At 36.8% G+C, this 23,669-nt stretch overlaps 2 protein-coding genes across 3 annotated transcripts; both read left to right on the plus strand.

The window, feature by feature from the left end:
- Positions 1-872: 872 nt before the first annotated feature.
- On the plus strand, positions 873-13,165 carry sft2d1 (SFT2 domain containing 1). Its single transcript, XM_028006118.1, has 8 exons — positions 873-1,174; positions 1,695-1,781; positions 3,260-3,345; positions 5,785-5,866; positions 6,149-6,184; positions 6,279-6,337; positions 8,547-8,576; positions 11,737-13,165. The coding sequence occupies exons 1-8, from the start codon at positions 1,109-1,111 to the stop codon at positions 11,774-11,776; spliced, it is 486 nt and encodes a 161-aa protein (XP_027861919.1). The 5' UTR covers positions 873-1,108; the 3' UTR covers positions 11,777-13,165.
- Positions 13,166-14,971: 1,806 nt separating this feature from the next.
- On the plus strand, positions 14,972-18,716 carry prr18 (proline rich 18). 2 transcript variants are annotated; one of them, XM_028006116.1, is made up of 2 exons: positions 14,972-16,028; positions 16,059-18,716. In XM_028006116.1, exon 1 carries the CDS (start codon positions 15,256-15,258, stop codon positions 16,009-16,011), a length of 756 nt encoding a protein of 251 aa, XP_027861917.1. In that variant the 5' UTR covers positions 14,972-15,255; the 3' UTR covers positions 16,012-16,028; positions 16,059-18,716. The 2 variants fall into 2 exon arrangements, with proteins under 2 accessions (XP_027861917.1, XP_027861918.1); XM_028006117.1 differs by having other exon boundaries at positions 14,973-16,032; positions 16,063-18,716.
- The last annotated feature ends 4,953 nt before the right edge of the window (positions 18,717-23,669 follow it).

Raw genomic sequence — 23,669 nt, forward strand, 5'->3', positions numbered from 1 at the left:
TAAAGGAGTATATGAAGGAAAAATGGCAAGAGCAGTGGGATAGAGGAGAAAAAGGGAGATTTTATTATAAAATTCAAAAAAGAGTTGGGGGGTATAGAAAAGGTAATAGGAATAGAAGGGAAGAAGATATTATTTCTAGAATCAGATTTGGGCACACAAGGTTAAATAGTACTCTTAAGTTAATTAATAAACACAGTACAGGTTGTTGTGAGTATTGTGGAGAGATGGAAACAATACAGCATGTATTTTTAGAATGCAATAAGTATGTAAGGGAGAGAGAGATGTTGGTTAATGAGATGAATAATTGTAAATTAGATTTAGAAGAAATATTTCAGAAATCGTCAGGAGATATAATATTTGAGAGTGTTTTTAGATTTCTAAGAAGGACGGGTATTATGGGGAGGTTATAAGCGTGTGATCCATACTCCAACCTGGAAGGTGGCGGTAATGCACCTGTAAGTTGTTTGCCAACCGCCATAAAACAAGAAGAAGAAGAAGAAGCACCATAGAAGAAGAAGAATATCCGTCATTGGTGCTTTATTTTCGTAATATCTCCAGTAGATGGCGACAATGGAAAAGGAGACCACAGTTTTGTCAACTGTCATATAATTTAGTGAACAGTGAAACTTTTACATGTTAAAATGTGTGACGTTTCTCTGCATTTTTGTAGTATGTGACAATAGGATGTTTTTTTAGCAGTGGGTTATGCAGGGTGAACAAAATATCACTACATTATCTAGACAGTTTTCGACGAAACTGAAAAAACCCTCCCGCTAATTCATCTTCAGAAAGTTTCTCAACACCGTTATTCTCCCCGCCACAATAAAAAAGCAGCAGCAAACAGCTGTGAGGAAGTGTAGTTTAGTTGCTGTAAGCGTCTGGTCCGGGGTCTGTAAGCAAAACACCTCTCTGAGGAAACAGGTCTCATAATGACTGTCTTTAAACTGATCCCCGGTCAGCTAGTTGAGGAGACATACAGGAAGCCAGGAAGTGTGTAATGATACTGATGCCAGCGATAGTAGTCATTACGTACCGACGGACAGTGTTTAGTTTGGACATTAGGACGTGAACATTTCTCCTAACAGGTTTACATATTTGAGTTTTAGCGATGGATAAGCTTCGACGTGTGTTGAGCGGCCGGGAGGATAACGAAGAACTCGGGCTAACTGCACAGGTCAGCTGCTAATGCTAACTCTGTTCAGAAACTATAGTTTCCTGTCTCAGACAGCACATTTAAATTTGCGTTATCAACACTGCATTTCTTATAATTTAGTTTTCTTATTGTTTGCGGTTTATGAATTTAACAGCTAATACTCTCTGTTTAGTCGTTAGTTATATGTATTTCCTGACATTATTTGTAAGTCATGTTGCTTTTAAATTAGCTTCCATGTTCTTGTTACCTCTAAATGCTAACTGTTTTGTTTACACCTTTGCATGCTTTCACATTTAAGAGGACACAAGGTAAGTTGCTACTTAGTTTCACTTTGATCCCAGCTAAAGTTTTACTTCAAAACCTGTACATTTGCTCATGTATTTTTGCTCCGACTTTTATTGAAAAACAGCGCCGCTGTGTGCTCTGTAGCTGTAAAAATGCTTGGCTCCAGTCAACATGACTGAATATCCGTTCAAAGCCTGCGGGTCTCACTATAGGTCATTACTCTTGTCGTGTGACATCCTCCCATTGTTTTCACCAGGTTCTTGATGCCAGCTCCCTCAGCTTCAGCACCAGGGTGAAATGGTTTGTCATATGCTTTGCTGGAGGCATCCTGTGCTCCATACTCGTGAGTGTCTCTGCAGCACTGAGAGGAAACACAGAGAATGCACACAATCTTCAAGTTCCTGTTCTTTTTTTTTTCACTTTAAACTAAAATCAGCAAAAATGGCACTAATCATTGTATTGGAGATTGTCACAGCATTAACTAATACTTAAAATACATTGACATAATCAGTTGGTGCATATGGTTCATAATAGAGGAAGTCTGGTATCACACACTTAATTGTGATAATTCACACTGACTCCAAAAGCAGCTGTTTGTTGTTGAAACTGCAAGCTTCAATGGATTTTATGACAGACAAATACAAGTTAGTGCATAGTTTCTCACATACTTTTGCACTTTGTTTTATGTGCAATCCTCTTTACTGTGATACCACTAAATAAAAATCTAAACTAACAGATACCTTAGTGATATAGTTATTAAATAGAGCTAACCCAAAAACCATCTTTGCAGTTTTCCACAAGCGATATTCATAGCAAATTCAAAGGTGCTCTGGTTAGATAGACCAACTGTTTACTTTTTGACCTATATGCTGTATGTGACAGAAAACTAACGTTGCACTTCACCCTGAATGCTAGCCTCGTTTCTCTGCTTTTTCTTCAGCAGAGAAACAAAGGCTACTCATAGCTGATGGAAACATGGATGTTGCTTAATAGTGGGCAATGCTAGAAGATCCAGAAGTTTTGAGACTCGGACAGTGGCTCATCTTTCAGCCTTAAACATACACCCAGAGTTATGTTAAAATGGCCCAATCAAAGTCCAAACCCAAATCTAGTTGACATTTTGACTTAAAACTTTATATTCATGTGGGTTGTCTATCCGGTGTGACTGGGCTAATGATTATGCCGAGAAGATCGGGCCAAAATTTCTGTCTCTACATGCTCAATGCAAGAAACATCCCAAAAGATTTGCAGCTGTAATTGCAATAAAATGTGGCTCTATAAAATATTCATTTATAAGAACTGACAAATATTTGTCACACACTAAAGAAAAAAGTTAAAATTTTAGTAAAACCCATGAGAATGTGACTGTAAGGTAAAAGTCAAGACGCACGAATGCTTTTGCTAGACACTAATAGCTTAGTATATTTTTAATTTATAAAAATCTAAGCATACTGCACAAACATTGAAGGAAGTTGAACATTAAGTTTGTGCTTAGTTGCTCTGTTTTCCTAGTTTTCATTATGGATAGTTGTCCATTAGATGTAGATATGTACATAATAACAAATATAAACACATTCAAACCAATCTTTTGTTTTTCTGTCACTAGAGGGAGCCAGCCATGCTGCTATGAATTAATAAAACACACCAAACATTTCTTAGCTTAGTTACATTCTCACAAAGTTGCCAAAAAGTTGTAATCTAATAATTAATTGTTGATTCAGCAGTATGACTGTGTTTTTGTCTTTGACCTCTAATGAATGTGTGAGGATGTTATTCTCTTCAACTCACTAATATGTTTCTACTGTTTGGTTTTTTTCCCAGGGCTCAGCACTGCTCTTCCTTCCTGGTGCCGGCATCAAGCTTTTTGCTGTCTTCTACACACTTGGAAATATTGCAGCTTTGTCCAGGTAAGGCCCTGTAGGTAATGGAGCATATCAATTTAAAAGTATGACTTGTTTAACTTAATGGCAAGTTTAGCCATTTTATTTGCTCAGATTTTATTCATAGTAGGGATGAAAAAAAAAAAACTTCAAAGTAAGTTTTTTTCATCCCATCAAACTTTGAGTTTAAAGCGCACGTATGGTGAGATTTACAGTGAAATTACAACTTTAAATTCTTTCTTTTTTAATAAAATATGTTTATAAAAGACCTCTTTTGTGTCTAGAAAACAGATCAATAAGAACATTTCCTCTCATCTGAGCAAACCCCATTTATGGGTGAATGTCTGAGTCCTTTTTACAGTCAGTCGTAGATTTCGGAGACGACAGATTTCCTTTCTGTCAGTAAGCAGGAGCAGCATGTGCGTGGACATCGTGTCTCTGTCACACTGAACAGTTGGAGTAACGAGGGAAAGACGGCAGCAGACCTTCTCTTCTGATCAGTCTACACAATCTACGTCAACATGCTCTTAATGTCTCATCTAACAGATGTGACACCTAAGTGATTCCTGCTACCCACTCAGCTGTGCCTCACCAGTTGGGAAAGCCTTCATCTCTTTAACTACACTGACGTAAAACATCCATCATGTGCAAGGCGGCTCTAACTGCGTCATTGTGCTGATGGACAGGAAGCGCCGAACCCATAATTACTGCAGCATGTTGAGTTAAATTGAACCCTTTGGACAAACCATTTAATGTTAGTCATACTGATAGTGTGTGTGTGTTTATTTTAGAGTAGTTCTCATGTTGTGGAGTATGGGGGAAATTTCTCAGCTCTTGGAAAGAGAAATTTGAGTTATCTCTGTGCTTAATTAGTAAGAGACATTTTTACACGTGAACTACTTTTATATTCTTTCAGTCAAGAATCGAGTCCAATTGAGAAAATGCTTTTTTCCAACAACAAGCTCCTGCTGGCATGGACTTAAAGTTAATCATTCTTTTGGATATCACCTTTAAAAAAAAGAGAAACTTTTTCAACCATTTAATGGATTTTTGTAACCCATTTAACTTTTTGGAAACTTGGCTTAAGAGCTACACTAAACAATAAGAGTGTTCTGGATAATGCTCATTGATGCTGAACTAGGAAATAGGTGGTTTTTAAATTTTTATATATATAATTATGGGTCCTTTTTAAAATACAAAACAAAAACTTCAAATATAAATTTAAAATTATGCAATGTCTAGACAGGAATTCCCCCCTATGCTACAAATTTTAATATGTTTATAAAAGTCTCCATAAAAGATTACATGGTTTATAAAGTCTTCAGCAAGCATCTCACTTGCATTGAGTTTGGATTGCTTTCTCTGTTTTGATATGCCTTGTTGATCATTCGATAATAACTTCTTTGCTTGAGGCTCCAGTAAATCTTGCGTGGACTAATAATTAAGACAAACTTAGGGGCAGCCATTTTTAGTATCATTCACAGTCTTTTGCAAAGTTATTTTGGTGTTGTGATAGCAATTACAATGTATTGTAACAAACGGTATATTCCAATTTATGAGGTTTCAAAAATCCCAAAACTGACAGTATTTTCAGGATTGCTCATTTTGATCTCGTTGGCTCCATGAGGGTGGCAATAAATATTTGTAATATGTAATAAAATTTAGTTGCCAAATGCTTTTTTATGATTTTTGAAAATTTAAGACTGGGGTCTTGAAGAATATTGTGATTATGATTTATTTGTAAAATACAGTATATTGTGCAGCCCTAAGACACATGTAGTCACAGACAAATACTTTGTCTAAAAGACGCTGGAAAGAAGTTGTAAATACTTTTTGTCACTTTTATCATTATTGCAATAAATACAACAAAAGATGATAAAAGTTTAAATTGGTATCACCTTATGCTAGCATTATATGATCTTCCTGCTCTACGCTCCGCTGTTCTCTACATTGGTGTCGGTATGAGGGAAGTATCCTCTGCTTCACACAGTCAAAAAACTGCAGTGATCAATACAATCTTTATACTGCCTTTTTACAGTGGGCATCAATGTTTAAGTTGAAGAAAAGATAGAAAATAATCTTAAAACTTCTGTAACAATCTGAGTTTTCCAGTGGTTTTCTAGCTATGCTGAAACTGGCCATAAATCACAACGCCTCACTTAGAGATCCAACAATCTGTCACTTTTGGTAGATCGTCAACATTTTCTAATCCTTCATGATGTAATATGATTATATTACCAGTGTTTGCAATTACAGTCATATAGAGGGCAACATTTTGCTCACAGTTTAGTGTTGATGTTTTATTTTCTGGATATGAAAGTTACCATGTATTACCAACACATGGCTGGAGGGAGAAAATGTGTACTGCCTTATTTTGGCAAATTAAAAAGTAAATTATACACAATGTACCTTTAAATTATTGTCCTTCCTATTAACGGCAGACATGTCTTTTTTTTATTTTTAAAGCACCTGTTTCTTGATGGGACCATTAAAACAACTGAAGAAGATGTTTGAACCAACAAGACTCATAGCAACCATTGTTATGCTGGTAAATATCCACTTTTGCTCCTCGGTTTTATCCAATAAAATAAAATAAAATGAATATGTTTCAGTATATTGAAACTATCTTACAATAATATCCATTTTGTGTTTAGTAGGTCAAAGTTTATTAATGGTTTTGTGGTTATTATCTTGTGATCTTTTTGAAACAGTTAAAAATTTGCTGTAGCAAATAACATCTATTTCTCTTAGTAAATGTTGTGTGTTGAAGTTTACTTGTCCTGTAATTGTGACAACAAAGTGATGATTGTTTGTGTTCTCCTCCCACCAGCTCTGCCTTGTCTTAACACTTTGTGCAGCGTTTTGGGTGAGAGTTCAGCAAATTCAGAGCCAAAGAAAACGCACAGATCTCTTTATTTCTCTCACTGAAACTGTTGTTTTTACATATTTATGTTTTACAGTGGCATAAAAATGTACTGGCAATCCTCTTCTGTATTCTGCAGTTTTTGGCAATGACCTGGTAAGACTGACCTTCAGTTTGGTCTCAGCTGTTTCTTATCAGAACAAACTTTGCTCTGTCTGAATTTACTTGAACTAAATGTCCAAAACCTTAGTTTAAGCCATGCAATTTTCCATCCATCCATATAGTTTATCATTTCTGCCACTTCTGTCTCTAAAGACAGTATGGAAATTAATTTGTGAGCTTTAGGGTCAGTATTAATCTGTTTGTCTTAAAATAAATAAACAAAATATGCTCTAGAAACTTGATTCTGGGAAAGTATGGATGCTTTAAAATATGTAAGATCTTTGCCATAAGGACAAAAAAGTGATTTCCTTGTACATATTTTTTATTTTTGACGAACTGAAGTTTTAATTTTAGAGAAATATATTTAGAATGAGTACAAAATGCATGCTCCTCTTTGCAGAGTTGTTTTAATTTAGCCACATTGGAGGGGTTTTGAATATGAACATCCTGTTTAAGGTCATGACACATCATCCTAATCAATAAAAGTTCATTAGAGTCTTTAAAGCTATTTATTAATTTCTTTTCAAGGTTTCAGACGTAAGCTGTAACATTGAGACAGGATATTTCACAGCTTATGATGATATTGGAGCCTACTTCATTTTGTCAAATTGGTTCGAAACAAGTAATCTGATTACTTTTTCACATAAATCCTGGCTGGTTTGGATAGTGTGATGTGACAGAAGTTGATCAGAAATTATGAAAAGATGCAAAAACAGAAGCAATGCCTTCCTACAACAATGCAGATTTATATTTTATTTAGGAACATTAAGCATGTAAAATGTTGGAAATAAGAAAATTTTCCACCAATAGTTTTAACAATCAGTGTGACTCCAGTAGCTCACAGCTGCAAATGCAGCCCCACCTGCATTTCCTACCTTCATCTCCTCTCAGCCTATGTCCTCAGATTTGTTGCCATGGCACCCACAAGTCACACATATCGCGCTTGGTGCACTCCCACACAGACACTCAGACGTTTGTGTGACCGTTGTTTTGTAAGAAGTCACCACTGACCCTCAGAAAAGTGGGTAAAGTCCATTTGTCAGGCTGGGAACTGAACTTAATTCATGACTGAGTCAGAAGCTTGACAGCAATTCAGCAAAAGGAGCTGCTAAAGAAAAAATCTTGCTTTGTTTTTCTTTTGTGACAGGTTAAATATTTGCTAAACAAGACGGTTTAAGAAGTCGTCTAGTCTTTGGTTGATTATTTTATCATTTGCTCACATATTTAGAGGTTTAATAAAAAAGCTTAAGATTAAAATAAGAGCTCAAATGATGTTTGCAGTGGATGTCTGTCAAACACTTAATGTAGTGATTACAGTAAATCATATGACAACACATTTTATTGATCATTGTTCACTGAAAAAAGTTAACTAACTGCTAAATCTTTAAACATTTGGGTATGTAACTCACTACTTTTTAACCCTTAAATTTTTTCATGATTTCTTTGATTGAACTGCAGGTATATTTATATGGTTGGACTTTTTTGTGCTACAAAATGGTGAACAATTTTGAAGTTATTGAGCATTTTCGTCGTCTGGCCAGTTTGCTGCATATCCTACATGGTTTGTAATGAACTTCATAGCGTTTAAGCAATTTCTGTCCTCTTGCCATTCTTCTACAAAGCCCAGATTTGTGGATTGTATGACCAGCAAAGTGGTCATTGTTCGCTTGTCTACCTTTTAAATTAATCCAAAGGACTGAATCTATGTGCAAACCTTTTTTTATTCAGACTTCTTTTAATAAAAGACTTTGAAGAAATGTATCATTTTCCCTCCCATTTACAATCTTGCTTTACTTTGTATTGGTGTTACTTAAAATCCAAAACAATTGCATTGAAGTTTATGGCTGTAAAGTGTCACAATGTGACAAAATTAACAGGGTTTGAATACTTTTGCGATGCTTTATGATTAAATAAAGATTTCTTTTATTAATAGTTTTCTACAAACTACATTTCAAGGACCTTTTTTATTGAGGCTAAACAATTTGTAAAAGTTACATTTTAGATTTAAATCCGTGTTTTAAAAATCCCAAGCCGACTCCAGAAGGTCAGAAAAATAAAACTAATGCTAGTTTATTAGATACATTCTGTAAAAATGGATTTGCTACTTAATACTGTATAATCAAAAATACATTTTCAATATAAAGTTGTATAAAGTGGTTCATTAGCTATAATCAGTAATTATGTCCTGTTTTTGTGTTTTCAGGTATAGCATCTCTTACATTCCTTTCGCCAGGTAAGACCAGTGCTACGTCTGCATGTGACCTTTCATAATGTCCATATTAATGTTTTCCTTCGCTGTTCAAATGTTAAAAACACGCGTCAATCAAACTCGCGTCATTTGATTGAAATCTTGTCAGAAACAACATGGGTGTTCTCTAATGATTGCGCACACAACAAACGGGAGGAATTTGCTTAGAGTTGTCTTTGAAAACATGTTTTTATTTACCACTGTTTGCTTCCACCATATGGCTCTAATCCAGCCCACTATAACCAGTGTGACCAGTCTGTGTCAAGCAAATGGCAGCTGTTTGTTTCTTTGTCTTTCTAGGCATTAGCACTGCAATGTTAATATGCTCCTAATATCAAAATAAATAGATTTTTAGTGCCGTAAAGCTCTTTCAGACAGATTTGACAAATATTTTTCTTCAGTTCAGCTTTTATGCGTTTAATGAGCTTATGGTAAGCTCTCAAGGGTTAACGCTCGATGCAAATTTTTGATTAGACATAGTCTGGATTTAAGTCCTTGTTTTTGTTTTTCTTTTGGAAAACTTAAATGATTCACAGTGTAAAGATGCGTCTTATTCTTCCTGTTTAAAACTGATCATATGTTGTTCCCTCTGAGTGCGCTGTTTGAGCCGAGCAGAAGGTGTGATGTCGTTTTGTCAGTCCAGCTGTAAGTGGGGCTACGTCTCATTTGGTGAGCAGTCTGGATCCCCCATCCCCATTAGGTGCCTTGTGTGTTTGGGTGACCCCTATAATCTCTCCTGACAGCTGAGAGACATCATGTAACCACCCTGAGATCCCCCTCCCCCAACACAAACTCAACAAAACAAAATCAAGACAAAGGAGCTGCAGCAGCAGCCTCCTGAAAAGCAGATTCATTCGAAGAAATGCACATTTATTTGTTAGTTGTTTAAATCCTTGTGATCAGTTTTTATTTGTCAACCCTTTTTTCCCCTCCCTAAGCTGCTTACGGTAATCCATTTTTCATTTAATTTTGATTTGATCACTTGGCTTTCTGTCATCCTCACTGTTGTTGTAGAGCAGCAGAGTGCACTGATCTCCTTTGATTGCCTGTTAAACCTTTACATCCCCGTCTCTGGTCCCGCTAACCCATACCTGTCGAGACTCTGCACCACATGGTCAATAGGCTTGATCCCTTAATGTGTTTTACCTTGTTACCTTGAATAACCTCTAAGGTTTATAGAAGGAGGCACTAAAACCTGCTGCATGTGCACTTCCTATAGTCCTGTTAGGCTGCTGTTGCTCCGACACAACTTGTAGAGGACGGAATTAGATTTGATCATTTTTCAAGAGTGCAAAACAAAAAACTGAGCAAATTTAAATGAATTTTCAGATTTTATTCATTATTCTAGTGTGTGAAAAACAGAAAATCTGAATTTCTGAGGGTCATGAAAGCTAAAGTCCTCAACTTCAGTCCTTCTCTGATCCAACAAACCTGAATCTAAAGGCTGAATTACCTCCTTGACATGTTAGGAAGTTTTCCAAAGGCCTGGTCGTTAACCGTTCATTTGATTAAGGTGTGTCGGAGCAGGGAAGCATCTAAATGTTTCAGGACAGTGGCATTCAAAAACTGGAGTTGCAAAATGGTCCAAAGCAATCAAATTAAATAGCAAACATAATGGAAAAATAGGTTTATAATGTAAATGTTGGACTCAGACTCTGTTTGTTTAGGTCTGGTTTAGATGGCAAACTCTAAAACCAAACTTTAAAATTTGATTTTGTAAATGTGACAAACTGACAACCTAGGAACTAAAACCTGTTTTCTGTGAGGTATTTAGTTATTTTAGTTTCATCAGGGATTATAATCTGTTCAATATTACTAGACACACCTGGTTCACCCAGGGAGCTGAATCTAAATGAAAAGCTGTAGAGTGTAATGATTTAAGTAATTTTATCCCCAGAACTTATGAAAATGCTTCATCTCAATGAGAAGTAGATAAGTAAACTTTAGAGTTCACAAAGTAAACGTGTCAAAGATCACAAACTGAGGTTTATATCATCTAAATCAAAGCAAAACTGGAGTCGCAAAAAAATGTTTTCTAAATACATTTTAGAAAATGTATTTCAATCACGAAAGCCAACAAAAGTAAACTAAAACTTATTTCTATTTTCAGATTTTAGAATAAAATAATCCCTCTATTACAAAAGAAACATGGAGGATGAGGCGAGGGTTTTGTATAAATATGGAAAATAAAGAAAGATGGGTTGCATAGTTTGAAGCTAGTTGCTTTTAAAAGCTTGTTTTAGATATTTAATATGGATTTTCATAAATATTTAAAATTTCCTGTTGAAAGTGTTCTTTACAAAATTAGAGTTTACCAATCTGCATTATTATTTCCTTATAAATACATTATTTGAAAATGGTCTCAAGACAATATTATTGTTGATAGCAGTAATTACTGGGACAGTTTATTGTCCAGCAAAATTTGATATAGTGACTGGCCTATGTTTAGCATATATGTTGTTTTTTTTTTTTTAAATGGAGCTAAATTAAATGCCAAAACAACATTGACATATCAGACTCATTTTATTGCGATTTGTGGCTTCAAATGTGATTTCAAAAGTTACTGAACATCTCAACGTTTAAGTCGTTGAAATTGACAATCTGTTAAGCTGAGATCTATTTATAGAGATCTAAAATTAGCTTCAGTTGCTTAAAAATAGTGAAACCATGATGGCCGAGCGTTGCTGTAAGGAGCCGTGGATTAAGAACGGCTCCATGTTGAAACAATCCACTGGCTTCCTGTCGGCCCCTGAACCCTCCAGGCGGCGCCTCCTTATCACCTTGACGGCGTTTTACAGTTTGGTCAGGTGAAGTCTGCATAGCAACACACTGATGGCAAAAGCAAAGAGGCAGGAGATGGATTTGGCAACAATGTGTGGTTGCCATGGTAAGGCTCCCACGTTGCATCACCATTCAGCATGGCGCACGTCGGGCTGGGGACAACCCCACGATTGAGAGCGTGGAGTTCCTCCCCGTCAAAACATGCTAACTTATTCATGACGAGCCGCACCTCAAATGCTGGTGGAAAAGGATGTTAGTCTCATGGAGATGAACTCAGTTGATTTGTTTATTCAGGTTATTATTTCAGAAATAATGATGTTTTAAACATGTATCCCTGCTGTTTTTGTGTGAATTTGTTTTGCAGAGATGCAGTGATCAAGTGCTTCACTACCTGCCTGAATTAAAGCTCTGGATGCTGCAGTTTCCATGAAAACTGGTCCCAATACGCAAAGCAGTTGTTAAATATGTTTATATACTATTCGTTTTCACTTTTCACCTCTTTCTGCCTCATACTGTGAATTCTTGCCTTTCACATTTAGCTAGAAGAGTTGCAATTTAGCCATAATGTAACTGTAAATCATCTTTTTTCTCCAATCATGCCTAATGCCTAATATATTTAAGAAAAGGGGATTCTATGAGATTCTTATGCTTTCTAAAGATTTTATGCAAGTCATGTGCAGGAAAATTATTCTTATTATGCACAACAAACTGTAACAACGACACCTTGACACCTTGATGAAATTATATCTGTATTTATACCAAACACACATTTTCGATTATTCTTTTTTTGTAAGCTTTCTGTTTTTTGTTTTTCTTGATTTTTAAAGTGGTGTTAAGGCCTCTTAGAAGAAGTTGGAAGTATTTTCTTGGATGTTTGGTGCTGACGGTTTTTTGATTCAATGCTTTACTGATTATGCACTGGGATGTATAGTTCCTACATCTCTATAAAAGATATCATTTTTTTCTCTTCTGCTAATGAGATTTGTAAATGCTGCCTTTGTGTCTTGTCTACTGGTCTTAAGTGTGTGCATTCTAACACGCTGCGCCCCCAACCAATAAATATCGTTGAAGAAACACTTCTTCTCCTCTTTCAGATGTGATTTCCTGCCATATGCAGCGATGACCCAGTTAATTACGCTTCCCTGAGCATTGTGATTTTGACATGACCTAATAACCCGACTCCCTCTGTTGCGTTGGCATGTAGCCTTTGAGGATGTGGTTGCCATGACAACCTCCTCTGGAGGATGCAGTGCTTCTGCCTACCCCCATTTCTTTTTTTTCTTCTTTTTTTTTTAGAGCAGATGTTCACATTACGGCAATGTGGGTTTTTGTTAAATGGGAATCCTTTGGACCAACAGTTTCTGCAGCTTAACGTGACGAAGATGCCGCCTTCTCCAGATTTATCCGATTCTTCATTTCATTCCTTTTTCTCGTTCTGCAATCCCCACACAGCCGCTGGTGGTTTGCATTCAGGCAGTCTCCTCTCATTTGAGCAACCAATTTGGCAGGGATCCACCAAAATCCGTCATTGTGATCTCAGGGATGAAATAATTATTCTACGCATGGTGTCTTTGCAATTGTTTTCATCTGCCTGCAATTTTTGGATCGTTGTAAAGTTTGAGGTTGAAGGGGGGAAACATTCTGACCTCCACAATCTGCTCCATGCCCAGCTGCTTCCTCCAGTTTTTAATCTGCGGTTATGTCGGAGATGAGGGAGCCCACACGCCTGTGCTTCCTCTTTAGATTAGTGCTCCAAATCTTCTTGCAAAGATTAATAAATAACTTGGCCAGTGTTGTGTGTGTTTTTGTTGTTTTTTTGTTTGTTTTGTTGGTTTTCCCCTTATGTCGATCTCAGTAGTGATATTGTAGCATCAATGGAGACCTCAGAGCAACAGTTACACTTTTCCAACAAAATTTAAATCTCCTCCAAAGTAGTGAACCAGAGTCACACATTCTGGAAAATACTTGTCATTGTCCTTCCCTTTTTCCCTCTGTCCTTTCTTAATCTTGTGCTTACCTCCTTCTTTCCTCTCTTATCTTTTTAACTTGTACCCTGTATCCCTCCTTTTTGTTTGCTTCCCTTCATATTTCCTTCATTGTGTCCTTCCTCTTTCCTTATCCTTCTCTTTCAGGTTGCATGTTTAAAACCTGATCACTATTTAAAAAAATAAGTCTGAAAGTTGAACCTGGAAAAGTCTCAAAGTCTTCATGACACTGTGTTAGAACCTTAAATCCTTTCACTCGCACAAGGTCAAAGTTGCAAGTTTATTATTAGAAAATGTCACTCATTTTCATTTCCATGCTTTTATAAACAAATTTTAACGATTTGAAAGTTTTTTCTCACCTAACTTTAAAACGGTGTAATCATTTCTTCAAATACAGTATAATTATATGCATAGACCAATTTGTAGCAAGTAGGAAGTTCAGCTTTGAGTGCAGTAACATCATCTCAACCTGAAAGCACTTCCCTGTCTTTATTTTTCACAATGATCTTTGACTATTCCTCTTCAAACCGCCTCTCTAGATCCTGCCTGTCCTGTTCTCGCTGCTCTTCGTCTCATAGGATTTCTATCTGAGAACTCTGCTGGTCATGGAGTTTGTTTCTGTGTAAATTTTTGAAACTGCTTTTAGTTTTATTGAAAATGCGGTGGGGTTTTAAAGAATTTGTGATGTCACCAGTAGCTTTGAGAAAAGAAAGCCAGTTCACATCATCACTTGTCCACCACTATACTTAACTACCTTCCTAAAGTTGAGTCTGATGTACTTTACTGATGTAGATCAGACTCAACTGGAGTATGTCTTAAAGATAAAGTCCAGTCCGTTTTCTTCCACTCAACTTTACATATTAATTTTTGAAAGAATGATTCATAACTTTCCATATTAACTCCTGTTGAAGTTTCTAATCAGACATTTTATGTTGCTTTAAATGTGGAAAATTATAATAAAAAAAACTCTTCTTCTGAAATCATTAAAAAGTCCTTTGTAAATTCAAACCACAACTGTTGGGAAAATGACTCATTTTGTCAAAATTGTCCATTAAGTCTAAACCAATCATGGTCTGTCAAATTGGTAACCGTGGTTTTTGATAAGGGTGACATGGTTCTCTGCCTTGGGCGCCCTCCTGTCATGGGGCAACACCATTGCTCCAGAAATGGTGCCGCCATCCAATTCAATAACTTGGGTACCAATTACTATTTATTTGCATGTCCAGTCAATGGGGACTGAAAGATGAAAGCATTGTAAAAAAAAAAAAAAAACCTTGTCAATGCAGGTGTTAGAGTTGAGTAACCTAAAATAGAAATGACAAAAAAAGGTTTCTTTTTTTTTCTTTTAGGTAGCTTGAATTTTATCTCTGGTCTAGATTAACTTGATTATTTTTACATTAAAATTAGATTCTTCTTATAGTATTTTATGCCATTTTGCAATCTGAGAAACTTAAGATTGATATAAGCATTAAAATTAAAATTACAAATACAGGCATAGAATGAATTATTCTACATGAGATTGTTTCAAGCACAACTTTGCGTAATCCCAAAAAAGGAGAATAAATAGGAAACTGTGGATTGTGACCATCAGGAGGTTGATGTGACTCATTGTTTTAGGGAAGGCCCTAAAAAAACTATTAAATGACGTAACTAGGTTTTCCGTTTCTTTGTTTGGATCGCCTCTTGGCCACGCCCTCCTCCACCAGATCCACAATAAAAGAGCCAGGATGTGTGTGTATTTGTGTGTGTGTGTTACTCCAGCCTGTGTGGACAACAGGTGCACCACCGCTCCGGTGATAATGCCTACAGAGCGCCTGTATTCGCTCTGCGCAGGGCTTTTCAGGTTACACTCGCTGCTTTTTATGTCTTGATTTCCTTCATTATTTCTGACCGCAAAGATGCCTTTTCCGCCAATCAGCCTCCAACAGCGGATCTCCTCTCCTGGCAGGGAACTATTTGGGAAAAAGAAGGCCAACGCAGACCACTCTCAGGCTGTACAAACCGGCAAATCTGGATCCGAAAAGGGAAAACAGCCCAGTTCCTGGGCATCAGCAAACCTGCGGAATCTGGGGCGAAGATCGCAGCCGGAGAAGAATAAAAGCCAAGCCCAGAAGCCCAGTTCGGGGCAAGAGACTCAGGGAAAGTCCTCCTGGCTGTCGGTGCCCAAACCGCAGGATCCATCCTTGGGAATAAGGCGCTCCAGTTCAATGGACTCCGCCAGACATCTCAGTGGGAAAGAGGAAACAAAGAAGGAGATCCAGTTCTCGCTCAGCCTCACTCCTGAAGCCATTCTAGTTATTAAAAAGCGGAACCTGGAGAAGCAGATGATGGCCAAGCAGCAGAAGTGCTGCGCCTCCGCGGACTTTCGGCACCGGCGAGTTTTTCCGTCCAAAAAGGCGCACGGAGCGTCCAAGTGCTGCGCTCCGGGCGGCAAGTCGGTCAGCGCGGAACAGCAGGACATTACCGCCATTGTTAAAATATCTCTGCTGAACGATCAATACAAGTACGATGATGTGGAGTACGAGGATGAGGACGGGGATGTGGATGAGACCGTTGTGAGGAAATGCAAAGAGTGGCTGAAAGGAGTGGAAAACGCAGCTGCTTTGGTGAAAGCAGACAAACTTTCAGCACTTCCGCACCTCAAAGGCTGCTGACACCTGACTTCAAATCTTTATCATTATTATTATTATTATTATTATTATTATTATTATTATTAAGTTGGAAGAAAGACATGACGGACTAATTTGTTTTATTTGCAAGACTTCAGACAAGTGAAGGAGATCTACTCTAAGAGAATGTCAGGATTTAAAAAGATGTCACTAAGTCTAAAATGCCAAAAAGGGCAGACTACTTTTAGATAAGAAACATTCAAGAATACAGTTCAGGTTTATAAGAGTCACGTTCTTTTTTTCTTTTTTTAAAATCATCTTTGTTCAAGTTCAGATGCCATTTTGCTCTCACTTTCTTCTCAGTTTCTCTTTGCACATGGATTTATTTTTTTTTTCTTCAGTGGGCGTCTGTGGATTGGCTGAGGTCAGTGGAGGCAGCCAAAGCTCTCTTCTCCTTTTGTTAGAGAACAATAAACTGCTGGAGAACATCAGCGACTCATGCACAGACTGACTGAAACCCAGCGCGGATTCTTTGGTTTTTATCTCCTGCTAATTGGGTTGAATTGATCAATCAGTGATGTGGTGAATTCAGGACAAAATGTATAATCTGAGCATCAAAACAAAACCCTTTTGTCGATAAAATCTATTTTCTAAATTAGTACCTTTTTTGTCCCATTTTACCAAATGACATGGTAAATTGAGACGTTCTAAACGAAATATATCACTGTTGTCAACACATAAGATCTGATATAAAGATTTAAATTAACACGTTTTTGAAAGCAGTAAAAGTTTATTATGCGAGTTGTTGTGGTAGGTAGAGAAAAGAAAGTGCAAGGAGAGCAACAATAACTAGACAATTGTGAATAACTAATTTATTCCTCACAAGAATGGATCATCTTTTCAGATGAATTTATTTATTTTGACAAAATGTACATTCATCTAAAGTTATGAATAAAGAATCAAGCTGTTGGTAATTATGTCAGCTTTTTACAGAGCTTGTAAAACTTTGACCATTTTAGTGACAGACCAATGCAAATATACATGGTTTACTATTTTTATTTATCAAACTGATGAGCATCCATAACAAGTACCATAATTACAGCTAAATTGTGCCGAGTGTCAAACATAGTCTTGTCTCAGTTATGATAAAGCAGAGAGCCACGCTTTCATAAAATAACAAACATAACTTTTCTCACATAAACTGAAGAACTCAAAGCTATGAAACACATTAGGTTAATTGTTAAATTTGATTACAAAAAAAAACACCCCGATTTACCTGAATTCACCCTTATCACAAAATGTTGATACAGTCAAATATTTTATCAGCTGAAATTTCTTATTCATTTTGAAGTAAAAAAAAGTTCTTATATGAACTGGCCATATTAAATTGCTTAGATTTATTTGTTTCTTCTTGTGTATTGTACTCCTGCTGATTTGTGGTCTTTAGGTCTCTTCTTGTTGCTGCTTCCCAGACAGCATTTTCATAAAGGCTCTTTGTTTCTGCTGTGCAGCTACCTGGGGCCATTTGGGCATTAGCGTTTTAAGCTTCTTAGATTTCCTGTTAAGCAGGGTTGACCAATGAGTGCTGCATGCGTGCCCAGGTACATCATTCCTGCAGGAAATTACCTCCAAAATATGTTGATACATCAAACTAAATATGCCACTAATGTTTGTACAAGAATGACACTTTATTTCCTGTATCTCTTTTTTAGAGTTAGGTATGTTGCATAAATAACGTTTGATGTTCTCTATTGTTTTCTGCAATAACTATGTTTTTACCCTGGAAATGTGTTGCTCAGGGAAAAACAGCTGATCAGGAAACGAAATACAGTCAATGTCACAGTGGAAGAGAAATAAAGTTATAGAAGGACTTTTGTGCTTCTGTGTTGATTAATTTCGCCTTATCCTGTGTGTTTGTGCACATTAGATCACAAAACAATAATTACATTCAAGTGGAAGTTCATTCAGGTACTTTCTGTAACTGTGTAACAAGGTGTTTCTGTCATCTGTGGTTTGTTTGAAACTATCAGAACGAATGAGTTCTGATAGTTGTGTTGTAAATGCTTTCATAAAATCTGTATTTTTATTTGGAATCTTGAGATTTTATTGATTAATTTGGCCTTTTCTTGACTGGGAGAAAACAAATGACAGTCTGCAGCTTGATCAAGTGTTTCCACAGGAGCTCAAAATGTGTTCAATTATAAGCACACACCTGACTAATATTTGACCAAATATCTGTAGGGAATTTGTAGGAAAAATTTGGTAACCACTAATAAGCTTCTGGCATAATTTTTTTGAACTGACTAGTTGTTTATATGATGTAAAGTTGAATAATTTAGAAATAATGGTTCTTTCTTATTCCACCTACTTTGTGCAACACACCAACAGTACAAGAAGCTAATAGACTGATATCATAATGCTTCCCCCATCATGCTTGCTAGTTGATAAAGTCTCACCTTGGCTCCTTCAGAAAGTTGTCTTATCAATGTTCTCAAAAAGATGAATCTTTATCTCTTCTGGTTATGAAACATTTTCTGTTGAAGTGCAGTGAATTTGTCCAGTTATCCAGCTACAGATGCTTGAAGGTGATTGTTTTAGTCTCCTTTCTCAGTCTTCACACTCTCAATGTTTTCAACATCGACCAATGCCTCAGTGGCTCCTGGGTTGTTCTTGAACATCCTTACTAGTTTAATTTCATCTGACCTGGACAGTTTGGGTCAGCTGGTTGAAACTTGGATTGCAAAAAAAAACCAACATCATGACTAGAATGGTCACTCTATACCAGGGGTTTCAAACTCTGTCATTTTGGGCCATATCCAAAATCTGAATGTTATTAAAGGGCCTGAATGTATTAATAAAACCCACTAAACTGTTGAAATAACAACAAATAGCTGTTTATTTCAGTATTCATTAAACATTTCTTAAAATTAAATAATATTGACCATCTTTTCACACTGGTCAGTCCATCCACGATTTTGTGATTGTTAATTACTAAAGCTGCATGAAAAACATTGACAGGTAACATTTGCCTTGTTGATTTCTTTGAATCTGAAAAAAAATGGAAGTAGTATCAAAATGTTTTTTTCTCAAGGAGGAAATTTAATTGCATTTTTCCATGAGATTCCAGTCGATTCCCTGTATTTTAGATGCATAGAAACGACCTGCTGGTTTTGGAAACAAACTCTGCTTATTGGCACCTGGAATTTTCCATTCTTCACCAACAGTCTAACAGTCTTAGAAAGTAGTACTGTAAATATTCAGACATTGCCACAAACTTTGCAACAATGTGGTCCAGTGTTGACATGCATGAGACTTTCTGTCTCATGCATGTCAACAGAGTAAACACCTTGCTACAATCAAAGCAACTTGCAGGACAGATGCTCCACATGGGTTCAGACTCGGATCATATCAGGGTCGTACCAGTCTGTGCGAGGGCCTGTTTGGACCTCGGTGGCTCCTGTACAGATATCATCATCTGGCTTGTTGACCAAATGTTATGTAATCTCCTCGTCTATTGTGTCTTTTCAATTGCGGCCTTGTCTGTCTGACTGATTTAAGCCTGAAGCCAAGCTATTCATGACTCTGTTTCTCTATGGACGGCTTTATTTTCTCAGCAGCGAGGAGCAAGCAACAGCGTTTCAATCTGTTCATTTTCTTACTTCTGCAGTTGCTTTCATTGTTTTCTTGTGCTTTTATTGCTACTTTTTGTCTGCAATGCAAATCCTTTTTTGGATAACAAATGAAAAGGAAGTTGCTGCAATCCTCCTCAGCCCTAAGATCACTTTCTAGGTCAGTGGTGAAGCGCAGCAACATTATCTGGAACTGATTTATAGTGTCAGAGAGAAGAACAGATGGGTCCTGCCTCCGCTTCATCGTTAACACTTTGCAGCACTAAGAAGAGGAGGACTGCCAGTCCTTTTTGCCCTAGAAGTGACAGTATTTCTGTTTGTGGCGACTGAACTGTTAAACCAGCAGCACCTTTATGAGAAAGGAAAGAAATGAATGTTTTCTGCAGGGACTTGGCCCAAAAAGCTCTGTAATGTTCCGTGACAGAGAAATTTCTCAAGGACAGAGCGACATGAGAGAGCAGAGTCTTCCAACAGAAAGCAGAACCATGACTCGACTTCATTTATGGAAGAAGAATTAACCTGTTTCATACAGCTTTCATCTATATTGGCTCTTTACAGCACTGTAAAAGTGTTCACATTTAGTCATACTAAATTCACAAGCTTCCATGTACTTTACTGGGATTTTCAGTGACAATAAAAATATAAAAGAACTGTGCCATGTGTTGATATTCAACTTGTCTTCAATATGGAGGGTTTTAGAACCACCATTCACAGAAGATGCAGACGTAAATCATTTGGATTAGATCTCTACCACTTTGCAGGTCTAGAAGGAAATTTAAGCACATTCTTCTTTGCAAAAGTAATAGTTCAATAAGCCTTACAGATTCTGAACTGGTTTAGGTCTAAACTATAACTAGAGCATTTTTATTTTGAACCAGAATTGTCGAACTCCTGTCCTCCTGGGCCAGCATTCTGCAACTTTTACATGTGTCCGTGGTCCAGTACCACAGAGTCCTGCTAATGACATAAATATTTGACTCAGGTGTGTTGAAGCAGAGCCACATCTTAAAAGTTGTGGTCATCGACTCTTGGGAATTATCTTGTCACTTGTGGTCTAAACCAGTTCAAAATGTTTGGGTCCAGACCCGAAATGTGTAGAACTGGGGTCAGAAATGAACCTAAGTAGCACAAATGACAACGAGAAAACGTGTGCATTTCAGAAATGTTGAAAAGAATTCAAAACAGGACTTTGAAGTAAATTAAAGCACCATGTTGTATATTTTGATATTTGGTTTGGTGTTCAGTTATCTCTTTGTAAACTCCAAATTAAATATTCAGTTGTGAGTCAGGGTCACAAGCGTCAAATTTCTTAATTTGTGGGTTAGAAACTGGAAGAGTTCAGGAAACATTGGTCTAAACTCTAAACCATTCCATCGTAGCACTGGAAAATATTTAGCAAGCTAAGTATTTAGCTAGCTAACTAACCATTTTGATTTTTAGCTAAATATTTAGCCTGTAACTAAAAATTTAGGTTCGAACTAAATATTTAGTTAATATGAAAATTGGCCTATAAATAAGCAGAAGTGGAATATGAAAATACAAGTTTTGCGGATCTCTATGTAAACTCCAAATTAAATATTTAGTTTTTGAGCTAAGAGTGAGAGTCACAAGCCTCCAATTTTTTTATTTGTGGGTTAGATACTGGAAGAGTTCAGGAAACATTGGTCTAAACTCTAAATCATTCCATCGTAGCACTGGAAAATATTTAGCAAGCTAAATATTTAGCTAGCTAACTAAACATTTAGATTTCTAAATGTTTAGGCTCATACTAAATATTTAGTTAATATGAAAACTGGCTTACAGATAAGCAGAAGTGGATGATGAAAATAAAAGTGTTGCAGACCTCTATGTAAACTCCAAATTAAATATTTAGTTTGTGAGCAAAATACTTCTAAATACTAAATATTTTGCTGGTGAATTAAATATTTAGTTTGAAAGTCTGACCTGTTCGAAATGTTCGTATAACATGGTGAAAACATGACTTTGAAAAATGAGCAGCCACATTTATTTGTCTTTATGATGGGCAAAATGAACCAAAATATTGCTGTTCATTTTTTACAAAGTTGCGCTATTACATCACATTTTAATTAAATTTACTTGCTTTTGTGGTTGTGAAATGATAAAATGTGAAAATATTCCAAGAGTATGAATACGTTTGCCAGTCACTGCATCTGCTGCTTCTTTCCTTCCTTGCTGTTTCTGAAGTTATTTTTTTCTTCTAAAATCTGAGGCATGTTGGGGATCAGGTAGTAGGATGGTAGCTCTGTGGGAGAGTAGGTGGACTCACTCCTCCTGCCTTTATTTTTGTCTCTTTTTTTTGTTCATTGCAAAAATAGGAGATAGCTGCGGTGTGGGAGGATGCTCTTGGCTGACGAGAGGGATTACCAAAAAAGAACAAGACGGGTTCCTGATTTTTTTTCTTTTCTTTGTTCTCTCTTCCACAGCGTCTTTTGATAGACAGCTAATGAAGGCACAGATGGACCCTGGAGACAGAGAATGAGGCCAATTCAAGATAGCAGCCCAAATCCCCAAATACTGACACTTCACAGCCGTTTTCCGACGACACATCCCAAGCTGCTCTTTCAAAGCGGCTTATTAAAAATACAGCCGGAGCAGGTATATTTGAAGCACCTCAGTCTGCAGGAATGGCTGAGTAATAAAGCAAGAGGTCTGCATTTACTGATCTTCATAGTATCATTTTAGGATCCTCTGATCTGTAATCAGTGCTTATAGCTGAAACCAGAAATTTGTATACACTAAATAAAAATACAAATTTGCCTTTTTTCCCCACCATCTGAAGTTAAACCAGACCAAGCTTCTCTTGCTTTTGGTTAAAATTATCAGAAGTATTTCTACTTGCAACAATAATGAGAGAAAGAACATGTCAGACTTATATTTATCAGCATTTATTAGCATTACCTTTGCACTATGACTAAAACGTTTTGTCTAGTTTGCTGGAGTTCCGGCCCGTTCCTCCTGACAGAACTAGACTGTAGTAACTCAGTCCTGTTTTCAGCAAGACTTCTCCACAGGACTGAGATCACCTTATTGCAATGGTGACACTAACGCATTGACTTTTTGTCTTTAAGCCACTTTAAAACCACATTAACTGTAATTTTAAAGTTATTGTCCATTTGGAAAACCAATCTGCATTCGAGTTTTAACTTCCTGGCTGAATGTTGGTTTCTCATGATGCCACCTATTTTATGAAGTGCACCAGTTCCTCCTGCAGGAAAACAGCACCACAGCATGATGCTGCCACCACCATACTTCACAGTTAGAATGGTAAAAGCATCCCTGTTTTTCCTCTAAATGTAACCATTATGGCCAATGTGTTCCACTTTGGTGTTATCAGACCAAAGGACAAGTCTCCAAAAATGAAGATTTTTATTCATGTGTTCATTTTTATGTTTCTTTTGAAGTAAATACTTCTTCCTTGCTGAGTGGCCTTTCAGCCCGTGTCGGTACAGGAAACGTTTCACTGTGGATGATGACACTTTCCTACCAGCCTCAGCAGCATCTTCACAAGGGCTTTATGTTCTGTTTTAGGTTCAATTTGCACATTTTGGACCGAAACAAGTTATTCTGTGGGAGACAGAACCAGTCTCCTTCCTGAACATCATGATGGTTGGACATTCCCATCATGTCTGTACTTGCATATTACTTTTTGAACAGATGAATGAGACACCTGTAAGCATCTGGAAATTATCAGCAAAGATGAACCAGAATTGTGCAGCTCCACAGTTCTCTTTTTTAAAAACTTTCAAATCATATCAAAAAAGAAAAACTGTGTTTTAATAAATAAATTCTCTCATTGAGGCATTTAGCAAAATAGAAATAATTTTGTTAATTCTAACCAACCTAAAAACAAGAGAAGTTTGGTCTGATTCAACTTCAGACAGTGAGAAAAATAAAAAATAAAAATGTCCTTTGATTTGATGTATGTAAATTTCTGGTTTCAACAGTATGTCTGCTAATACTTATCTCTGTTTCCACTGTTTGCCTTATTTTTCTTTTGCTAGCTGTCTCCAGCCGACGTTTCCAATCCTCCTGCGCCACCTGGAGGAATGTTTG

This window comes from Xiphophorus couchianus, chromosome 22, assembly GCF_001444195.1.
Source record: "Xiphophorus couchianus chromosome 22, X_couchianus-1.0, whole genome shotgun sequence".
NCBI lineage: Eukaryota > Metazoa > Chordata > Actinopteri > Cyprinodontiformes > Poeciliidae > Xiphophorus > Xiphophorus couchianus.